Raw genomic sequence first — 20,582 nt, forward strand, 5'->3', positions numbered from 1 at the left:
TGGTTGGTTTAATTGTTACATAATAGATTATAACACTGATTTGATGATGATTGAATTTACAAAAAAACTAACTGCAAGGTGTTTTAAGAAACAGATTTTAATTTTTGTAAATGATCTCAGTATACACTTAATATTTTAAAACTTTAAATTATCTGTATTTACTTTTCTATCAAAGAATTTGAGGGACTCAAATAACCAGAATCTGTAATTTAAATCATGTTTTTATGTCTTATGAACTGTTAAGTCTGGCACAAATTAGTAAATGCAGTTGCTTTTGTGTGATGTCAGATGAGATATTTGTAGTCACATGACTGTTTTCCTTTGTGCCCTTGCAATGTCATGTGTGATATCACTCTAAAGAACTAGTAAACATCTACTTTGTCCCCTATGAACTTGGAAGAGTTTGTTTACACAATGACGAAAATCAGCAATCGCACTGTGTTGCTTATAGCTTTGTGCTACAATGTCTTGTGTATTTTTTTTTTTATTGGCAAGGAATTAATTAATAAGTAATATATAAAATATAGTTAGTGATATATGTATATATATATATACAGTAGAGCATCGTTTATCTGAAAGGTGGTTAACCGAAAGCTTTCCAGTCGGACTGTGTCGTGCTGAGTCAAACGTTTTTGATACTAAATTAACTTTTAAAGTATAATTTTTTTGTTTTTATATTTTTCAATATATTTATTTTGTTTGTAAAAAATAAAGAAATAATTTTTAACGATACAATAACCTTGATTATTATTATAAAAATTTTGTTAGGCTTAAAATTGATGAAAATTCAACACAAAGTGACATGCAATGGAGAAAAATTTCAACGTGGGATAGGTTAATATATTTTTTCATACATAATCAGTTATCTGAAAAGTCAGTTCCCAGCCAAACAACCCCAGTCCCCAATTGATTTGTTTAAATTACACTCTACTGTATATATATATACATATCACTATAAAATATATATATATATATTTTATAGTTTAAATAATTTAATGAAATAATTATGATCCTTTTATGTATCAGTCATAAAAGTTTTTGACTCAAGATTTCGGCTGATAGCTGAAACTAGTGGCATAATTATTTCTGTGCATGAGTGTCTATTGATTATCACATGAAAAAATCCAACATATTGGATCCAAGAGTCATTGAAGGAACTGCCTACTTTTCACTGAAGGGTATGATGTAGTGTGCATTGAATTGATGATTATAAAGTCAATGGTCGAACCTATGATGATTACAAATTTAGTTCAATGTTGTATCAAACAGTTTGCTGCAATATTGACTAAGTTTACACTTCATCTTAGTCAGTAGCTAGCTTAATAATTGTAATTATACAGATGAGCAACAAACTAGCTAGATTTACTATACATTTAATAGACTCACAATTATTATAATAGCAATTAGACTGTTTAATTAATTTGATTAAAGAGATGCAGATCTTTTTGAATTATCTAATTATTTCTACAAAATATAGTCTCTTTTCTAAATGGTATCAATCAAATCTACAGCAACACAAATACATGCTCTATCTTTTCATGTTAATATCTATCTTACATCATAACGATTTAAAGATTTCAATAATGATATCAAAAATCTATCTCTTATTATGAATCTATAGAAAATTATTATATATTAATTTTAGGGACGTGTAGAAGCTTGGGATCCAAGATCAAGGCATAGAGTTGGCATTTTAGACTGTGCTCTGAACAGTGTAACAAATGAAACAGAGTAAATTTTAAAATATTTTTATTTATTTATTTGAAACTTTATATTAACTTATGTAAATAAAAATATTTAGTTAAGCAAGCTTATTTTTTTAATTTAGTGTGGATGGATTACCTTCGGTCACTTCATTGACATTTCGGGATGGTTTAACTATGGCAGTTGGTACTGCTACAGGTCAGGTGTGTAGATGAATTAAATTATTATATTTTTTTAAAAGCTTTATTAATTGGAAATTAATTTTTTATTAGTCATTGTAATGTAGAAAAAGTATTTCTCGGTTAAAAATTAGTCATAAAACCAATTTTTATATTAAGTTGTTGATCAATTTAAATAATTAATCAAAAATTTTTTTGATGTTTAAATTTTGACTTGTTATTTCAGAAAAATCTGTGGGCTCAGCCTTCTGGCTAGTGTACACATCTGAAAAAAGTCACTCTAAGGCAATGTTTTTCAACCTTTTTTATCTCTTGGCACACTTGATTTTATAATTAAATTTCTGCAGCACACTTAAATTATAATGATACACAGTGAAAAAAATCACACGATGTAAAGTTGTATTTGTAAATGTTCTATCACCATATTACTTGTCACTTAACCTATTTGTCTATTTGTTGATTTGTTTGATGAAACCGTGTCTCGTTCTATAATTTAGGCTTAGTAAACACTAGTGTTGTGTTGTGTTCCAAAGACACTTGGGAAGTTTTCCATCAAATATCTTTATTTGTTTGTATGTTGACTTTGCTTGTTTGTAGTTAATACAGTTGTCTCTAATATATTCCAATCATAGGATCATTCCTAATAGAGTGGCTTGTTGAAGCATAGGAACAACATTGTCATATACTATACTGCTGGACTGACTATGAAGTTTGTGAATATATTATATTTTTGTTCTACTGTCCAGTTCTGAAACTGAAGAGGTTATTGATAATTAGATTAACTAGTTGTTGATAATTTATAATAAATGTATAAAATTGAATGATAGAATTCTTATTATTTTTATTTTAGATTTTAGTATATGATATTCGTTCGGATAAACCATTTTATGTAAAAGATCATATGTATGGATTACCTATTAAAGATATTGAATTTCATAAATCACAGAATTTGGTTATCTCAATGGACAGCAAAATTGTCAAATTATGGGATGCTAATAATGTAAGTATATAATGTAATACTGTATAATAATTTATTATATTTAAGTTTTATTTTTTAGAAAAGGTTAAATTTGTGTTTAATTGACATCTCAATTAATTTAATGTTCTTTGTGTCTGTTTTTTAATTTTTTAAAATGACTTAAGTTTTGAATGTAAAGTTTTTTGTTTATATATGTAAACAAAGTATATGCTAACCCAAAAATTTTGAGTTAACTTAGGTAACAATCACATCAGTCTGTTTCAAAAAATGCATTTATTGCATACTTTGTACATTACAAGATAAAATATATTACAGATATTACAATTGCTAAGAAATACAGCACCGGTACATACTTAAACTTATCATCACTCAATGCTTTTGTCTTTCTTTCATGATCTCAAAATTTGTTATAGCTGTTTTATATGGGAAATCTTATATTGCAGGACTGTTAACAGGGCCGTGCTGTGCCGTGCCGTGATGCAGAGAGGCAGCTGCATCAGGCAGCACTGTAAGGGGGTGGCATAAAAAACATTTAAGGAGCAGAATTTCAAAGACTTGCATCATACTGAAAAAATCTACTGCACAGCCCTGTAAGATACATCAAATAATAAGAATTATAGCCTACATAAGCCTAATAATTTATATAAGGGGCAGCATTTCGAAGACTTGCATCATATTGAGAAAATCTACCACACGATCCTGACTGTTAATAGCAATGGTCATGAGTCAATACACTCATAGTAGAGCGCTCAAACAAAAGACTGCTTCTGCAAAGAACTTCTTTGTTTATGTTTTATCCTATTCTGAATACTAAAGGCTCTTTCACAAGCTGCACTGTTCATTGATATTGCAAGACCACAAACAGCTCAAGTACAAAAATCTAGGAACAGTTTTTGGAGCTCTGAACCAGGTTTGAGTAAATTAAAGCAGTTGTCCTTAAAAGTCGCATAGTTAATATTTGATACAGTATGCTTAAACAAGCAAATCTGACTGTGCTCTTTTTTATTAATAACATTGCTGTATTTTTACAATAGGTTTTGAAATTGTTCAGAACCATAATCCTACACATCAGTCACAGTACTTGGATATCTTGTTGGATTGAAAATTTTGTCAAAGCTAGATAAACAGAAAGGTCATTATCTGGAAATCTGTCCTCCAAGTTAGAAACTAAGTTGTCAATATACTATAAATATAAACATCCACAACAAACCCAATACATAGCATCAATATACAGTACCAATACACCTATCCCTTACGCGATAGGTGAGACCGAGCGATAACTGCGTAAGTTGAAATTTGTGTAAGTCGGGGTATAATTTTGCATATAAATACATACAAACTATTTTGAATTGGGACCGGAGACTAAAGAAAGCAATAATTTAGAAAAACATGTTTCATAAAATCTTAGATAATACATATGTATAACAAATTATATAAACAGCAAAAACCATTTAGGATTAACATGAACATATAAACAGAAAAATGGAAAACGTCAAAATGCCTATTTATATTATTAAAATCATAAACCGAAATTATTTTAATGTAGAAGGCTTCATGAAATTAACAAATTCGTCTGACAGCTCAAAGATTTTTTTTTTCTCCTGCAAAATTTCCTCGTAGCATGCTAATAATTTTTTTATTTCTTGTTTTGTAGAAGAAATGCACTCTTCGTTGGAGTCTATTTTTTCTAAAATTTGTAACTACTTTTCAATTGAAGTCAAGCCTTTTGTCAAGTTTTCACAGCTTTGAGAATTTTTTCTTTACCTTTTATAATTGTTCTGACCGTTGATTCCAGTAGATCAAACTTCTTTGCCAATTCACAAATTTTCATTTTTGTATCGAAGTCTTTAATAATGTTAACTTTACATTCCAAAGATAAAGTTTTTCTTTTCTTGTTTGATGCAGAAGAATCAGTTCTACTTCATTTGGATGACATAGTAGAGTCTGTCAAGTCTCCGTAGATATAACAAACACAGAAATAAATAAGACAAAATAAATTGTAGCTATGCGTTGATTCCGCGCGACACGTCCGAACATGTAAGCTGAACAATAGTGTGGGGGGAGTGAGTAATCAAGAGTTGCGTGGTGCTCAAACAAAAGACAAATTGACGAGATTTGAAAATTGCATAACTCCAGGTTCATGTAAGTCGAGGTATTACTGTACTAGTCACAATGTCAAATTTTAGCAAGTCACAAACTGACTTGCAAATGAAAATGTTACAAAAAGTTGTGGAAATATTAAATTTGACACACAGAAATGTGAGTAAATGAAAGTTCTGTGTAAAATAGGACATCTATTGTAATTGTAGGATTGTCTTACTTTCATGCAGGTAGTAGGATACATGGCAATTCAGACACTATTCATTCATACTGGCAGTAAACTTTTTTTAAAAAAGAGTGCTGGATATGTAAATAATGATTTCTATATGCAGATTTGGGGACAGATACACATCTGAGAAGGTAAAAATGCCAACTTGCTGATTTGAAGAATTTTGATTTCAATTTAGTTTTCATTCTCAGAGTGGTTTGCCCCAGATATGTTGAGCCCATCTCTCAACAACCAGTTGAGAGACGGGCATTGTGGGCCTCACTGGACCTATAATGAGCATTAGAAAAAAGGTTGTCATATTTTTGAAACTATAATAAACATTTTTGTTTGATAAAGTAATATTTAAGTAATAGTTTATTTTCTATAAATGATTTAAGTTTTTAAAGAATATAAATACTTTTATAACAATTTGAATTGATTATTAATATGTGAAATATTTTAAAGGGCAAAATTTTTACATCAATACAAGCTACAACCGATTTGAATGATTTATGTGTTGTGCCTGATTCAGGTAAGATTTATGAATTAATTTGAATTTGATCGATTGATTAAACACATAAGTAATTAAGAAACTTATATACACATAATTCATATTTTTAAGGCTTAATCTTCTTGGCACATGAAGAGAGAAAAGTTTTAACTTATTACATTCCTGTGAGTATATTTATTTAATGTTATATATTGTAAAAATTGTTAATAATACTTTGTAAGGAATTAAATTAATTCTTGTATTGCAAACTTTTTATTTTTTCTTTCATTTTATTTCTTAACTTCTCTCCACTCTGAGATAATTAAAAGATAAAATATATTAAAAACACTCACCAGAAAATGTTTTACTGCTGCATTTTCTGGTTAAGTATATTTAACATTCTGAAGCCCTATACATAGATACACAACCAAACAATCGGACTATAAATCTTCTGTTATTAATGATTAGATACTAAGTAATTTGGTATAATTAATAATAGTGGATTTATATCCCAGTTGTTTAAAATGATTGTTTGGTTGAGAAAAACATTAACTTAAGAAATACTTAATAAAAATGAACATTTTTGACAAAAGTTGTCATAAGATAAAACAAGGAGTTTGAAAAAGTTAACATGACATTTTATCAGTTGTATCTAACATGCAACCAATAATATTGTCAGTTAGATTTTCAGGATGATTGAAACATCAACAGGAAATATAAAATAAACATCTCCAGGCATGGGAGAACATTTCTACCTCCCTATAATTAATCATTGTGTCTCTTTAAAGAGGCCTTGAAGATTTCCAATCTTTCCAGGTGCTTTAATTTGAACCAATTACAGCTTTATTAAGTATTTCTTAAACTAATGTTTTACTACTGGATTTTATAGTTTGGTGAATGTTTTTAATATTAAGTTCTCATTTGTTATTATAAGATAAAATACACTTTTTGCATATCAACTAAAATTAAGTTTGATTCTATAATACTAAAATACATTAGAGAAAGTTTCAAATTCAGTAATTTTAACTTATTGATTTTTTAAAAATAAAATGTACTTCACTAATACTGGAAACATGTAATATCTTCAGACCACTAAACCTCTTCAGCTTCCAGCAAAACATGTAAAAATGTAGCAATTTATAAAAAGTTTTGGAATCCAATACAAAGAACAATATCTGAAAATTTATCAAAGATGATACAGTGTAGTCACAAAAAATCTCATTAATGATATCATTGTTATTATAATGAGATTAGATTTATTTGCTAGTGTCAGTTCTGTATTATTGATAGACTTTAAAGGATAGATTGTGCATTATTCTTGACACTCTTTGATACTTTAATAACTTCATTTTACAAAATTTAGAGAGAACAATTATCTAACCATCTCCCAATTTTGCTAAATGACACCAGATCTGTTAACAAGAAATGCATTCTGATGTAATTATTACATTCATTGTTATCATCGTATCTGAATTCTTTAAATTTTTGTACTTCATGTGAAAAAATAAATTAGGCCCAGTTCATCAGATCCTCTACAAATTGGGACCTCATCAGACTCTAAGACTCTGATCTGATGTTATTTTCATTCCAATCAAGAATTGTGGAGTGATGATAAACAAGTATGATGATTACACTTTATTATTACAGTTAAAGGTCATATTAACTTATTCATCTTATATCCATGAAAAAATACAAAAAATAATTAATTTATATTTATTAAGTTTATTATTGAAATTTATTTAATTTTTATATTAAATATTTTTTTTAATTACAAGATTATAAAAAGTACCACCTTTCTAACACTCCAGCAAATTATTTAATACTGTAAAAACGTTTTTGACTATCTTTAACAGCCTTCGTCAGTTAAACATATAATAAAAAGAACATCAAAGAAATAGAACATAATAAGTGTGCTTGCATAAAAAATACAATGATAATCCCCAAGTGCTTATCATTGTATTTTTTACGTAAGCGCACTTATTATTTTTCATAATTTTGATTTCCTTATGTTCTATTTCTTTAATGTTTTTTTTATTATACATTTAACTGATGAAGGTCGTTAAAGATGGTCGAAAACGTTTTTACAGTATTAAATAATTTGCTGGATTGTTAGAAAGGTGGTACTTTTTTATAATTTAGTCTAATTCCAGTATAATTTATTATATTTATGAAATATATTTTATTTCAATATTCTATTGCTTATTCCTAAAGATTTTATAAATAGAAATAAAATAAAATATAAAACATGAAAATTCTACAAAGTTTTATTGAACTTTTGAATGTTTTGTAATCTTATTTTCTTGTTATTTAACTTTGATTAAATATAGGATTAATGCCATAGACCTCCACAACTATAGCATACTTTTTCTAAATAATAAGATTCATCAAAATGAAAATTAACACAAACATTCATTAAACTTAGACCCATGATCTGTAGAATTAGAAATATGCTTTAATGACATTATCACCAAATAGTAAAAAGTTACAATATTACCAACTGAAATCTTGAGAAATTTTGTAATGCTGAGAAAAAGTTTTGTGTACACTTCTATGAAACAATTCAGTTTTTATTTATAAAATTTTGAAAACTTGTTATAGAGCTAAGTAGTAATCAATGGTTTAATGATTGCTGGTTGACCAAGGCAGTAAAGGTGTCTACCTCTTTAGATACTTTGGTTTCAAGTGATCTTTTTTCTTCTTTACTTTTTCTATTATTTAGGTATTTAGAGGGTCTTTTCTTTTTCGTTAAAAGTTTGGCTAGGCCGACAAGGTGACCAAGTGGGTGAGGAACAGGCTCAACATATCTGGAAATTTTCTGAAGATTTTTGTCCAGATTCAATTAAGATTCCTACATTGGCAGACTGCTTTCACTGCCTTGGTTGCATGGTCATCTTTCATATTAGAATACCAGAAATTTTTTTGATAATTTTAATTAGATATGTCAAGTCTTTTTCATCACTTTGTCTGTCTTATAGCCCTGGCCAAACCTTTGATAGGCATTTTTCGTGCTTTTATGGATTTGTATGGTATTTTAAACTCTGAGCAGAAAGAACATAAATTTCGATGTAAATTTTAATTATTTTATTTTTATAGGCTTTGGGACCAGCTCCTAAATGGTGTTCCTTTTTAGACAGTTTAACAGAAGAATTAGAAGAATCTGGCCAAGATATAGGTAATTAAAAATTGCTTTGTAACTTTATCCCTTCTGTACTTTTAAGGAATTGTAGATTAAAACAAAACTTTAACAGTATTCAATGTAAATGCTATATTAAAATAATTTATTGTTAAAGGTTATGTTACTTAATGTTTCTTCATAATAATAGTTGTATGTTTACTCTCCACAGCTCTGATCATAATTAGAAGTTTGCATTCATTTCTTCTAAAGTTTTATTTCCAGTTTGATCTATGGCAATAACTGCATTACTTAAATTGTTTTTTTGTGTTTTTCTATCAAAAGTGTGATAACAATGAGTCAAAAATTAAAGAATTTTTGACTCATTGTAATGAATGATGCTTGAATATTCAGTTTTTCTACTGTATTTTATTGCTTGTATTTATTGTAATTTCGTTGTTCAGCTATATTAACAGAGTGATACACAGTTAATATCCAGCACATTGGCTTCATTTATATTCTGGGAAATACTATAGATAGATGTATTTTTACATCTCTTAACAACAATTAATGGTTATATATAATTTTTTAATTGATGTCTATATGTTTTGATTTTGATACAGTAAATTTTATTGGAGAAAAATTTCAAACTTTTTTTTTCTGTTTTTCATCCAAGAATATCTTCATTTTGTCTTTAAATATGTATTAGAAATAATTGTTTATTTACAAAAGTTTGTTGGACAGATGATATGAGGTTAGAAGTTAACCTATTACTGTAATGCTTTTCAAACCTCTATAATTTATCATGGATACTACAAGTCAAGAGCACTTGATCTGTATCTCATGCTGGCCAGTCCTGTTTTGGCTCAAATACACCTGTAACAGGCATAATTATAGTTGGTCATGTAGCATACAATATGCTGGTATCTTGTATTAGTCGTTCAAGAGCAAACTAATTCTATTTTATTACTCATTTTACTATTGTGGATAATCTATATAAATAAAACTATAATGATCATCTGTTTGTCATTTTGGATATTTGGATGTTTGTTGCCACATCATGTGAAAAAGCCTTAGCATATGTCAACCAAACTTCATATTTTGAATCTGTTGATTTAGGAGAAGGTTTAAACATACATATGATCTCAAAATCTATATTATATAAATTAAACTGTAACAGATTTCTGTCGGTCTCTCTGTCTTGCTGTTGCTAGATTGTGACACACCAAATATCAATTAACAGCTGCCTGTCAAGCAAATATCTATAAGAAAGATGCACTATTGAAGTATAGTACTATGTTTGGAGAACTAATATTACAAATAATTAGTAAGAAATTAGCAAGAGGTTGGAAAAAGTGATGTCACTACATACAAGCATGGTGAATCTTTCATGTTGTGTTCATGATTACTTAGGCCTAACTATGTTAGTATAAGTTTTATTTATATAGAAGATTGATTCAGCATAATTTTACATATATATAAAAGTCAAAGTATGTATGTATATATTTTAGATAAAGGGTTCTATACTATTCAACACCGAATTTGACATGAATATTCTTCAACACTCTAGAAAATATACTGTGGGAGATCTCATCCCCAACATCTGTAAAGCCTACTCCTCTCTTAACTTGATCCCAAGCAATTTTTGTGTTTTGCAGTTTAATTATTGTCAATACTCAGGCCAATAAATATGCATTTTAGTTACTAAGACCATTATTTTTAATCATCCTTTCATAACCCAATCTCACAAATCCTTTAAAAACCCAAGTAATGCCATGCATATGCAGCTAGTTTAAAATATTGATGCTATCATTAGTATTGCATTTATACCGTCCAGGTAGCATAATTGGCAGGCAACACATCTGCAGAGTAAGCAGAAGTTGCAGGTTCAAGTCCCACTTTGGGTTGATCTTTTCTTTAGAATATTCTGAATTATTAAATTTAATAGAAGATGGTGACTCAATCATTTATCTTTAGTTCTAATTACATAGCATTTATATATTTAATTAGCCAAAATGTAGCTCAGTAATAAATCTAACTTGATTATTTGATTAGTAGTATGGTTTGAGCTTGGTATTGTATAGGATTAGCCTACTATTACAATAAAATATTAATTTTTTCAGATATGATATAAATTTTAATTTATATTTTTATATTAGTGTACGACGATTATAAATTTGTGTCAAAGAAGGAACTTGGCAACTTGGGACTCTCTCATTTAATAGGCACGAATCTACTAAGAGCTTATATGCATGGATATTTTATAGATATAAGATTATATCATAAGGTAATGATAATATATATTCTGTTTTTGCATGAATTATTTTGCATCAATTAAAAATTAAATGATTATTGAATGCAACAAATATTTCTATTAATTTCAGGCTAAATCGATATCAGAACCTTTTGCATACGAAGAATATCGACAGAAGAAAATAAGAGAGAAAATTGAAGCAGAAAGAACTAATAGAGTAAAGATAAAAGTAAGAATTATAAAATATTATTGAAATTTTATCAAATTTATTATTTTTTTAATCAAAATTAATAATGTTATATTTCATATTACAGAAACTCCCTCAGATAAATCGCGAATTAGCATTAAAATTACAAGAAGAAAAAGAAGGTGGAGGATCAAAGAAAAGGGTAAGAGATTTTTAAACTACTTTTTAACATTGAAGTTAGAAAATATAATAATTAAATTGATAATTATTTATTCAGTTATATAATAATCGTTGAATCTAATCCTTGACGTAATACTCAGAATACAGTGGTGCCTCATATAACATACTTAATCCGTTCCAGGTGCACGTCCGTTAAGTGAAACGTCTGTTATATGAAACGCATTTTCTCATAGAAATACACGTTAAAACATCTAATTCGTTCCGCAGCATAAAATAACCGTACTGTATCAGAAAAAAAATGAACATGGGGTGCGTTCTTTTATTCCTCCGCGTAACTCTGCGCGAGCGACATCCGTTTAAAAATTCCTGTGGAACGTGTTCCTAAATTCTGGTGGGTGTGGGCACTGTTGAACGGCAAAAACGGCCGCTTGTAGCAGTAGTTTACGGTGGAAAGCAACATGGCATCCTCCATGGCTCCGATAGTTTCGTTTCTGGGTCCATTATGTGGTTTTATGAATGAAAATTTAGAAATTGTGAAAGCGCGAGTTAGTGCACGCGGTGATGTGTCTTTACGAATTTTTTTCGAATGGTAGCCGGCATTCAAATTTTTTTCGTGGCTATTTTTCGTGGACAACAAATAATCCATTTTATGGTTAAATTTTACAGATTCAGATTTCAGATTCAGATTTTTTATTAAATAAAACATACTACAAACAGTATATACTTGGTGCCGCTTTCGCATAACCAAGTGTTGGCACAGTACAGGTATACAGGGTTTGAACAGTTGGTGTACCATGAATAAAAGTTACAATAAAAGAGTTAAAAAAAAAAACAAAGAGAATAAATGCAGAATTAAACTAAGACTAAAACTAATTAGTAGAACATAAACATAAAAGACATAAAATACAAAAGAACAATGAAAATATACAATATGTACAGTACTAGACTAGCCTGTGGTTACAGGAAGAAGGGACATGAATAGGACAGACTAAACAAAGTAAACAAGTAGATTACACTACAGAACTAGTAGCCACTCACAGTGGTGCGGGAGAAATACATAGAGATGAGGTTAAGGAAGGCTTCATAAGAGTCTTTGTTGCGTAGGCAGGAGTCATGGTTGGTCCAGTTGTGTCCATGGGAGTCGATTGTTGTCCTTAGAAAATGGCGTTCTAGTTCGAGCAAGGGGCAGTCATAGATGTAATGTACACTACTGTCATTGACACCACAAAGAGAGCAGGTAGAGTTGTTCGCACCAGCAAATCTGGCGAGATAGGACTGAAAACGGCCATGGCCGGTGAGAAACTGCGTGATGTAATGACTTGGTTTGTACCAATTGAAGGACATAAAGTTACTGATGCAGAGAATGAATTTGTGGGTGACAGGATGGTTGCAGTTGTCCCAATCATGCTGCCAAGTAAGAAGCAGATCCTGCCAGAGGATGGTTTTGAGAGTCTTGATCTTGAATTTGTTGTAGGAGATGGGGAGATTAATGTCAACAGAAGCAGCCTTGGCCAGGGCATCAGCCCTCTCATTTCCATGAGCGCCCTGGTGGGCGCGTGTCCAATACATAAATATGCGGATGTTGGAGTTGAAGACCAAGTTTTGGATATCAGTAGAGATTGGATGGGAAGATTGTTTACCTAAAAGAGCGATGGATGATGCACTGTCAGTAATGATGGCACTATTTTTATTGTTTAGGTTGTTAGTCCAGACGATGGCCATTTTGATGGCATAGAGTTCAGCCTGGAAGACATTGCAATGATTACCCAGCCTAAACTGGCCCGATGTGGTTTCCTGACAGTGCTGAAATACAACATAGCTGCAACCGACCTTTGCATCTGTCTTCGAGCCATCTGTGAAGATCTCAAAGTCAACGTGGGATGGTTGGTCGAAAATGATGCTAGAAGGGGTCGCAGGGTGCTGGAAATTTGCGAAACTTATGCCCTTTTCGAAGTCCTCGTGATGAATAAGTTGTCTACCAGTGTGAACATCTTGACCCTTTTTTAATTTGCCAGAGATTGAGATGAGAGGTAATAATGAGATTGATAGGAGCTTTCTTCACCAAGACTTGAAGGGGAATGTTAGGAGAAGTAGAGTAGGCCTTGGTGATCTGTATGAGAGCTCTACGCTGTGCTGCAATCAGCCTACGCTTGATATAAGACTTATGGACTGCGCCTCCCCAGCTGCCGCAGGCATATGTGATGATGGGAATGAAGATCTGGTTATAGATTACATCCATAGCCTCAGAGGCCAGTCCCCATTGACCTCTCGCAATGCGCGCAAAGGCATTAAAGATTCTGCCAGTGTGATTGGTGATGTAGTCAATGTGAGAGTTCCAGAGTAGTCGATGGTCAAGGATCACACCTAGGTAATTAATAGTTTTTTTGACCTTAACAGTTTGCACGCCCATTTTGATGCTGGGGACTCTAAGGTAAAGATGTTGTCGTCTGGGCTTGTTAAAAACAACGCATCTAGTTTTGTTGGGATTGAAGGTAAGCTTGTGATGTGTACCCCAACTTAAAATGTTTTCGAGAATGCGATTTCCATGTTGCTCAAGGGCCGCACGGGACCGGCCGCCAAAAAGGACCAAAACATCGTCAGCATATGCTATCAGATTGTGATGGCCAAAGTCCTGGGAGAGGAAGTCGTTGAAGAGGACATTCCAAAGAATGGGGCCACACACTGAGCCCTGCGGGCAGCCACGAACAACCCTGCGAAGAACAGTGTGTCCCCCACAGCGCAAAGTAGCTGATCTGTCGTTAAGATAGTCTTTAAGAATGTGAAAGATATTGGCAGGACAGTCCATGTTCCTGAGGTTTTTAAGGATCAGGGGCCACCAGGCACTATCAAATGCCTTGGCGATGTCAAGGCTGATGGCCAGAACGTACTTATTACTTTCCAGTAGGTGGTTGATACAGTTAACTGCATGACAAATAGCATCAGCTGAGGATTTTTGGGGACGGAAGCCAAATTGAGTATCTTGGATAAGGTGGTTAACCTCCAGGTGCCAGAGAAGCCTGTTGTTGATGAGTCGCTCCAAAACCTTACCCAGAACTGGTAGCAAAGAGATAGGCCTGCAGTCATTAGGGTTGCCAGGTTTTGGCACTGGGACAATCTTGGCGAGTTTCCAGGAATGCGGAAAGATGCCATGTTTTAGGCAGGTGTTATAAAGCTGCAGGAGATGGTGAGGGATGAGGTTCCAGAGGTGCTTGGCGAGCTCTGGGGTAATGTCATCGTGCCCGGGGGATTTTTTGTTGTTGAGGTTTGCAAAAACTTTCTTTAATTCTTGTAGGTGGAAGCTAGGAGCGTTGGGAGTATTGATGTCATCCTCTATTAACAAACGAAACTCAGTGTGTGCTGTGGTGGCTTGTTCGTGAGGGTCGTCATAACAGAATTTGTCCATTTTATTATTTGCAGCCTGAAGAAAGTCTTCACCTTCAATGTTGGAACACATAATTTGCTTCTTTTTGAGTTTGTTGGTGCAGAATTTAGTAATAAATCCCCACGGGTTTTTAGAGGCAGCTGCACAAAATTTCCTCCACGAATCCTTCTTGGCTGTTTTAATTTTATTTTTATATATATGAAGGTGGTTGTAATACTGTAGCTTGTAGGTCAAGCGATGGGGCTCGGTGTGGCAATTTTGAAACTGCTTTCTAAGAGTAATGTTTTCTTTCCTGAGGTTCGTGAGTTCAGCAGTCCACCAAGGGACCGATTTACGTGACTTAGTGAACTGAGGGATGAACATCTTACAGGCAGTGTTGATGATGTCGATGTTGTAGTTGATGTGATTTTGGGCCTCCTCAGGGTTTTCAGCATCGCAGTCGATCAGGTTGGTGGTGAGATAATACTGAAGATCGCTCCACTTAGCACGTTTTAGATTGTATTTGCGGCATGGGTGCCGGAGGTCGACTGGAGAAGTGATGTCAATATAGAAGGAGATAAATGCATGATCGTCAAGTGATTCCTCCAGGATTCTCCACTGGCGAATGTGAGAGTGACAGCCAAGGGAGCAAGTGGTTACATCGATCCAACTGCGTCCCTGGCTGGAGACAAAGGTTGGCGGGGAGAGAGGGTCGTTGATAACTAGGAGGCAATTACGTTTACAGTTGGGACCCTTCTTTTGCCTTTAAAAGCTCATATTTTAGAATTATAGATTCCTCCATCACGATACTATCGATAGTGCGGGCGCTGCCATCTTTTTTTCTTTCACCGTCGTTCCTAAATGCCTAGTTGGGACCCTTCTTTTGCCTTTAAAAGCTCATATTTTAGAATTATAGATTCTTCCATCACGATACTATCGATAGTGCGGGCGCTGCCATCTTTTTTTCTTCACCGTCGTTCCTAAATGCCTACAAACAGCAGAGCACTCCCGCACTCCTGTAGTAGTGGAGACGCAGAGCGACCGCTATTAAAGAACGCACCCATGGAGCAGTCACCAATTATGCCAGAAAGTTCGTTGTTCTCAGCCAGTCCGTTGCTCGAGTCATGTAACGGCCAAACAGAAAGTCCGTTGTTCGCAGCCGGTTCATTGCTCGAGTCACGTAATGGTCAAACAGAAAGTCCGTTGTTCGCAGCGTACGTTATACAAGGCACCACTGTATTGGTATATTGTGGACAGATATTTAAACTATTTACATTAAATTCTAATGCTATTCAGTTATTAGTCTGTAGTTTTACAAATAAAGGAAAGTTTCAGTTGTCAAACAATTTTAAATATTTAAGGAATTATTATTAAAATATTGTGGTAAAATAAGCATATTAATAACTTTTTAGTTAAATTTCTATTGATAAATAATAAAATAGCCAGGATGATAAATATATTTTAAAAAATACATAGAGTAATAGAAGATTACGAAAATAGTCTTCACATTTTACTTAATTGCACCTCATGAACATAATCCACCATAACACTGTTATGTTTTCAAGGTGTGATGGGGACAAAATGTAAAGATGTCTTTCGTATTCTTCAATTATTTTATGCTTCTACTGTTTTTTGCAATTTCTTAATATGCTAAGTAGTATAAAGACAAGATAACTTCAAGATCAATATAACGTTCCATATATTATACAACCACTGTGGCAAAATACTTAATGATAGTACTGTAAAGATTCAAGTTTTAATCCAGACTGGACTGTTACATATATCATCAATAGATCAGATTACGTATCATTCCCTATCACTTACTAATTGCTGGTTAATCTGGTTGCAGACCTTGCTCACTTAAAATGAACAAAAATTAGGCATTAGCTTATAGCTGTAGTGTGCACATGTATTGTGTGATTGTATGTCAAGCAAAAACATGATAACTGAACAGTATAGATAAAATTTAAAAATCTGCAATTTATTTTTATTCATGTTTAAGTTGTTATCATCTAGTGGAATAGAAAATATATTATTTTATATTTTATTTGATTTCACTATATGAAGCATTTAATGTTTCTAGTATATCTTACATGTAAAATAGAATTTCTTTAGAAATTAAGAGAGATTATGTTGGAAAATAATTGAAAAAAAAAAACATTGATTTACAAGATCATTTATTAGTTATTTTAAGTAAGTTTTAATATTTAAATTTCATATGCTTCTTCTAGAGTCTGTATTCTATATTTATCCAATTAATAAATTATTGTATGCATAAAAATGACCAATTTTTACATTATATAATTATTTTTTATTCCAGAAAACAGGAAATATCTTAGAAGATGATAGATTCAAAGCCTTATTTGAAAATGTTGACTATGAAATAAACAAAGAATGTGATGAATATAAATTGTTAAATCCTATAGTATCAAAGAAAGATAAATTAAGGAAGAAAAAACTTCAAGTGCAAGTTGAAGAGGTAAGTTATCAAGTGAATTTTAAAATATTCTGTTTAGTGTGTGCATGTGCATCATGCAGGCACACTTTTGCACAATTTGCTCTCTCATGCATAATACTTTGATACCTTTAACTTCCTTTCCATATGACAAATTCATATTTTTATACATTTTTCAGCCAACAAAGGAAAATTTTAAGCTAATATTTGGTGCACTTTCTGGCCATTTTTGGTTTTGTAACATTTAATTGCCTGTAAAAATCGTTTTTATTGTCTGTTTTCTGTTTAATTTATAGTTGTTAACATTTTATATAATGTTTTATGCTTTGTTACATATTCACTGTAAAAGTTAAAATTTTTTTTATCTTAATAAGAGATTTTATAGTTTTTTTTTTAGCTTTCTGGGAATGGAATACCCTCTTTATAACATGCAAGTGTACTGTTTTACTTTCAACATTTGATTTCCACAAAATTGCTAAAATTATCACCTTTCCAACATTTCTGACCTACTCTGAAGTTCTTCTTCAGGAAATTTGAGCATAGTGGAATTCATTCCACTAGGATCTATGTACATTTGGAGATTCAATGAACATAGAAGTTCATTGAATCTCCAAACAGGAAAATTTAATTTCATATCAAATACAGTTTAAATTGCCTGTCATGTGCATACCTAATAATGTATGGATATGCAGCTCACAAGTATTGCCTGTCATGCTTTTGAGATTGTTTGTTCTTTGTTGTTAATACAATTTCCTGCTCTTTGCCTTGAAAATTTCAGATTATAAATACATCTAAAAACATACCAGCAAATCAAACAAGTTAAACAAACAACAAAAATATTTAATATAAGAAATGAAAATGTTTATTATATTACATATTTTTTGTTGTTTGTTTATTATTGATGTCATCCAATAATTGTTGTAAATCAGACTTATGGTGCCATAAAATGAAAATATCATAAACATATCTAGAGTATATAGCGATGCGATCATGATACATTGAGAGGATGGAGGTTTCCTGCTTGCAGATGACTAATTTTGCTTAAGTGCAAAAGGTGGTTTTCATCAGAACTGCTGTTTTGTAAGAAAGTATCACCTTCAAAGCTGAAAACGGCTTTTAATATTGACAAATTATTCTTTATAAAAAAAATTTTTAGCCATTTTGACTTACTTATAAAATCTATTATTTTTATCTATTAGTTTAGCTGTATTAATTACCTTATAGCTAAAGTTGTAGATAAAAATAATAGATTTTATAAGAAATTCAAAACGGCTAAAAAATGTTTATATAAAAGCAGATAAAACTAGACAGGTATTTATAGTTAATAATAACAGGTTTAAGGAATTAGAAGTAAATCCTCATTTAGAGATCAAAAAGAAGTTAATTAAAAGATAATATAACAAAATTATACAAAAGAGAACTAATAAGTACAGAACATAAAGACAAGATATTAAAATCTAAACTAAATCCCTAAATTTAATGTAATTAATTTATCTAGTGTTAAATAATTAATATTAATTATAATATTCATTAATATCAAAATGAGCGATATATTAATAAAACAAATTTAGCAGCAAGGCACTTTTTTAACATTTAATTGATAATCTTTGCAAAGATCATTTAATTATAGAGTAATTATTTGAAAAGTTTACTTGTGAGGAATAGAATTAGTGATCTGGTGAGGAGTTCAAATATCTTTTGTGTCTGTAGTAAATAAGTATTTAAGATTTAACCGTTTCTCCTGATGTATAAAAAGGTGAAGCAATGTTCAAAATAACCAGTCAGATTGACAAAACACAACGTTTATATTGACGAGACAAACATACAAAATAAATACAAAATAACTTTTACAACTAGGTATCCACAATACATTAATTTAAGGTACGACTGACTATGTTCCATACAAGTTTGTCGGAAGGACACTTTACGATCTCCGCTAACAGACTTAGTACTCGCAACACCTCTGAGTCAGGAAAAGTTCATGATAGTCCAACAGGAGTCCACTTACACCAGGTTTCAGCAAGGTCCCAAAGAGAGATCCTTTTTTTCTGCCAAAAACTACTACTTATATTGTAGCCGACATTCAAATTCTCCACCAATCAGCTTCGATGTCTTCATAAAGTCCGGCCAGAGGCCATTCTCTGACAGCCAATCGTTGATTCCAACTACAATGGCTTTCCCAACGGATCTTCTCTAACGGTTCTTCCGTAACGGCTATGATTTTGAATTATGAAAGTTTCCGCTATCTTACAAACAGCGGGAATCGCTTGCCTGGGCGATGAGGGATGAGGGATGGGTTCTGACATATCCAAGACAGACCACCTCCAAAAAATTGGGATTTTTTCTTTGTCTGGATTCGTTCCCGAGTCCCTCAGAGTGGTAGGCTGACACCTTAACCACTCAGCCAGCCTTACTTATTACCACCTGTAGTGGATGAATCGCCCAGACGAGCAATTCCATCCACTACAGGTGGTAATAAGTAAGGCTGGCTGAGTGGTTAAGGTGTCAGCCTACCACTCTGAGGGACTCGGGAACGAATCCAGACAAAGAAAAAATCCCAATTTTTTGGAGGTGGTCTGTCTTGGATATGTCAGAACCCATCCCTCATCACCTGGCCATCCTGTTGATCAAGCCAATTATTGGTGGATGGAAATAATTGGCTTCCTACCCACTTCCCACAGTAGGTGACCATGTAATTAGGAGTAAGGACTAATACATCCAGATCAAACTGTCAAAAAAATTTCTGAGGGTCCACCCAGAATCAAACTCAAAGTACAGTCTCTGCATTGCACATCCAATATCATGCAAATTCTTTATAAAAGTAATGATATGTAATAGAAAGAAATGTAACATTTAAAACGAATTGATCTTTTTACTATTATTCATGCTATTTAAATTTAAAAAGATGATTTGTATTTGAAAAATCTATGTCGTTGTTGTTAATTATAAAATTTGTAGGAGGAAGAAGGCCGACCTAGTTCCGAAGATGATGATAGTTCTGATGACGACCGAGATTGGATTCAAGAAATAAAAGAACAACACCGACGATTAAGGCAGAAAACTCATGAAGAAAAGAGTCATGAAGGATCTACCAAACCTTCTCACTTTCACGAATTTAAAAGCAATGAATTTAAAGGGTTCAATTATGCATACGAAGATGATAAATCAAAGTATTTTCATCACTAGTACAATTTCAAACAGTATAATGTTAATTATATAAAGTATACTTAAAGTGTATTTATTTTAATTTCAGGACAAGTTTAGATGAACGGTTAAAACAAATGGAGAATGAAGAAATGATAGTATCGAATAATTCTGTTGGAAATAAGACTGTTACTTTCACCAAGAAAAAGGTAAGTTCCAATTAAAATAG

The 20,582-nt window shown here is 31.9% G+C and overlaps 1 protein-coding gene across 1 annotated transcript in view; it reads left to right on the forward strand.

The window, feature by feature from the left end:
- The window catches only part of LOC136970161 (nucleolar protein 10-like), a 47,948-nt gene that overhangs the window by 23,344 nt on the left and 4,022 nt on the right, over positions 1-20,582 (forward strand). Inside the window, exons 8-19 of the mRNA XM_067264569.1 lie at positions 1,646-1,731; positions 1,829-1,907; positions 2,734-2,883; positions 5,636-5,702; positions 5,793-5,845; positions 8,754-8,832; positions 10,932-11,059; positions 11,157-11,255; positions 11,341-11,415; positions 17,075-17,233; positions 20,168-20,379; positions 20,463-20,562. Of these exons, the coding sequence (XP_067120670.1) occupies positions 1,646-1,731; positions 1,829-1,907; positions 2,734-2,883; positions 5,636-5,702; positions 5,793-5,845; positions 8,754-8,832; positions 10,932-11,059; positions 11,157-11,255; positions 11,341-11,415; positions 17,075-17,233; positions 20,168-20,379; positions 20,463-20,562 (1,287 nt within the window). The remainder of the gene's footprint in view (positions 1-1,645; positions 1,732-1,828; positions 1,908-2,733; positions 2,884-5,635; positions 5,703-5,792; positions 5,846-8,753; positions 8,833-10,931; positions 11,060-11,156; positions 11,256-11,340; positions 11,416-17,074; positions 17,234-20,167; positions 20,380-20,462; positions 20,563-20,582) is intronic.

The sequence above is a fragment of the Centruroides vittatus genome, unplaced genomic scaffold (genome assembly GCF_030686945.1).
Source record: "Centruroides vittatus isolate TY-2023 unplaced genomic scaffold, ASM3068694v2 contig_19, whole genome shotgun sequence".
Lineage (NCBI taxonomy): Eukaryota > Metazoa > Arthropoda > Arachnida > Scorpiones > Buthidae > Centruroides > Centruroides vittatus.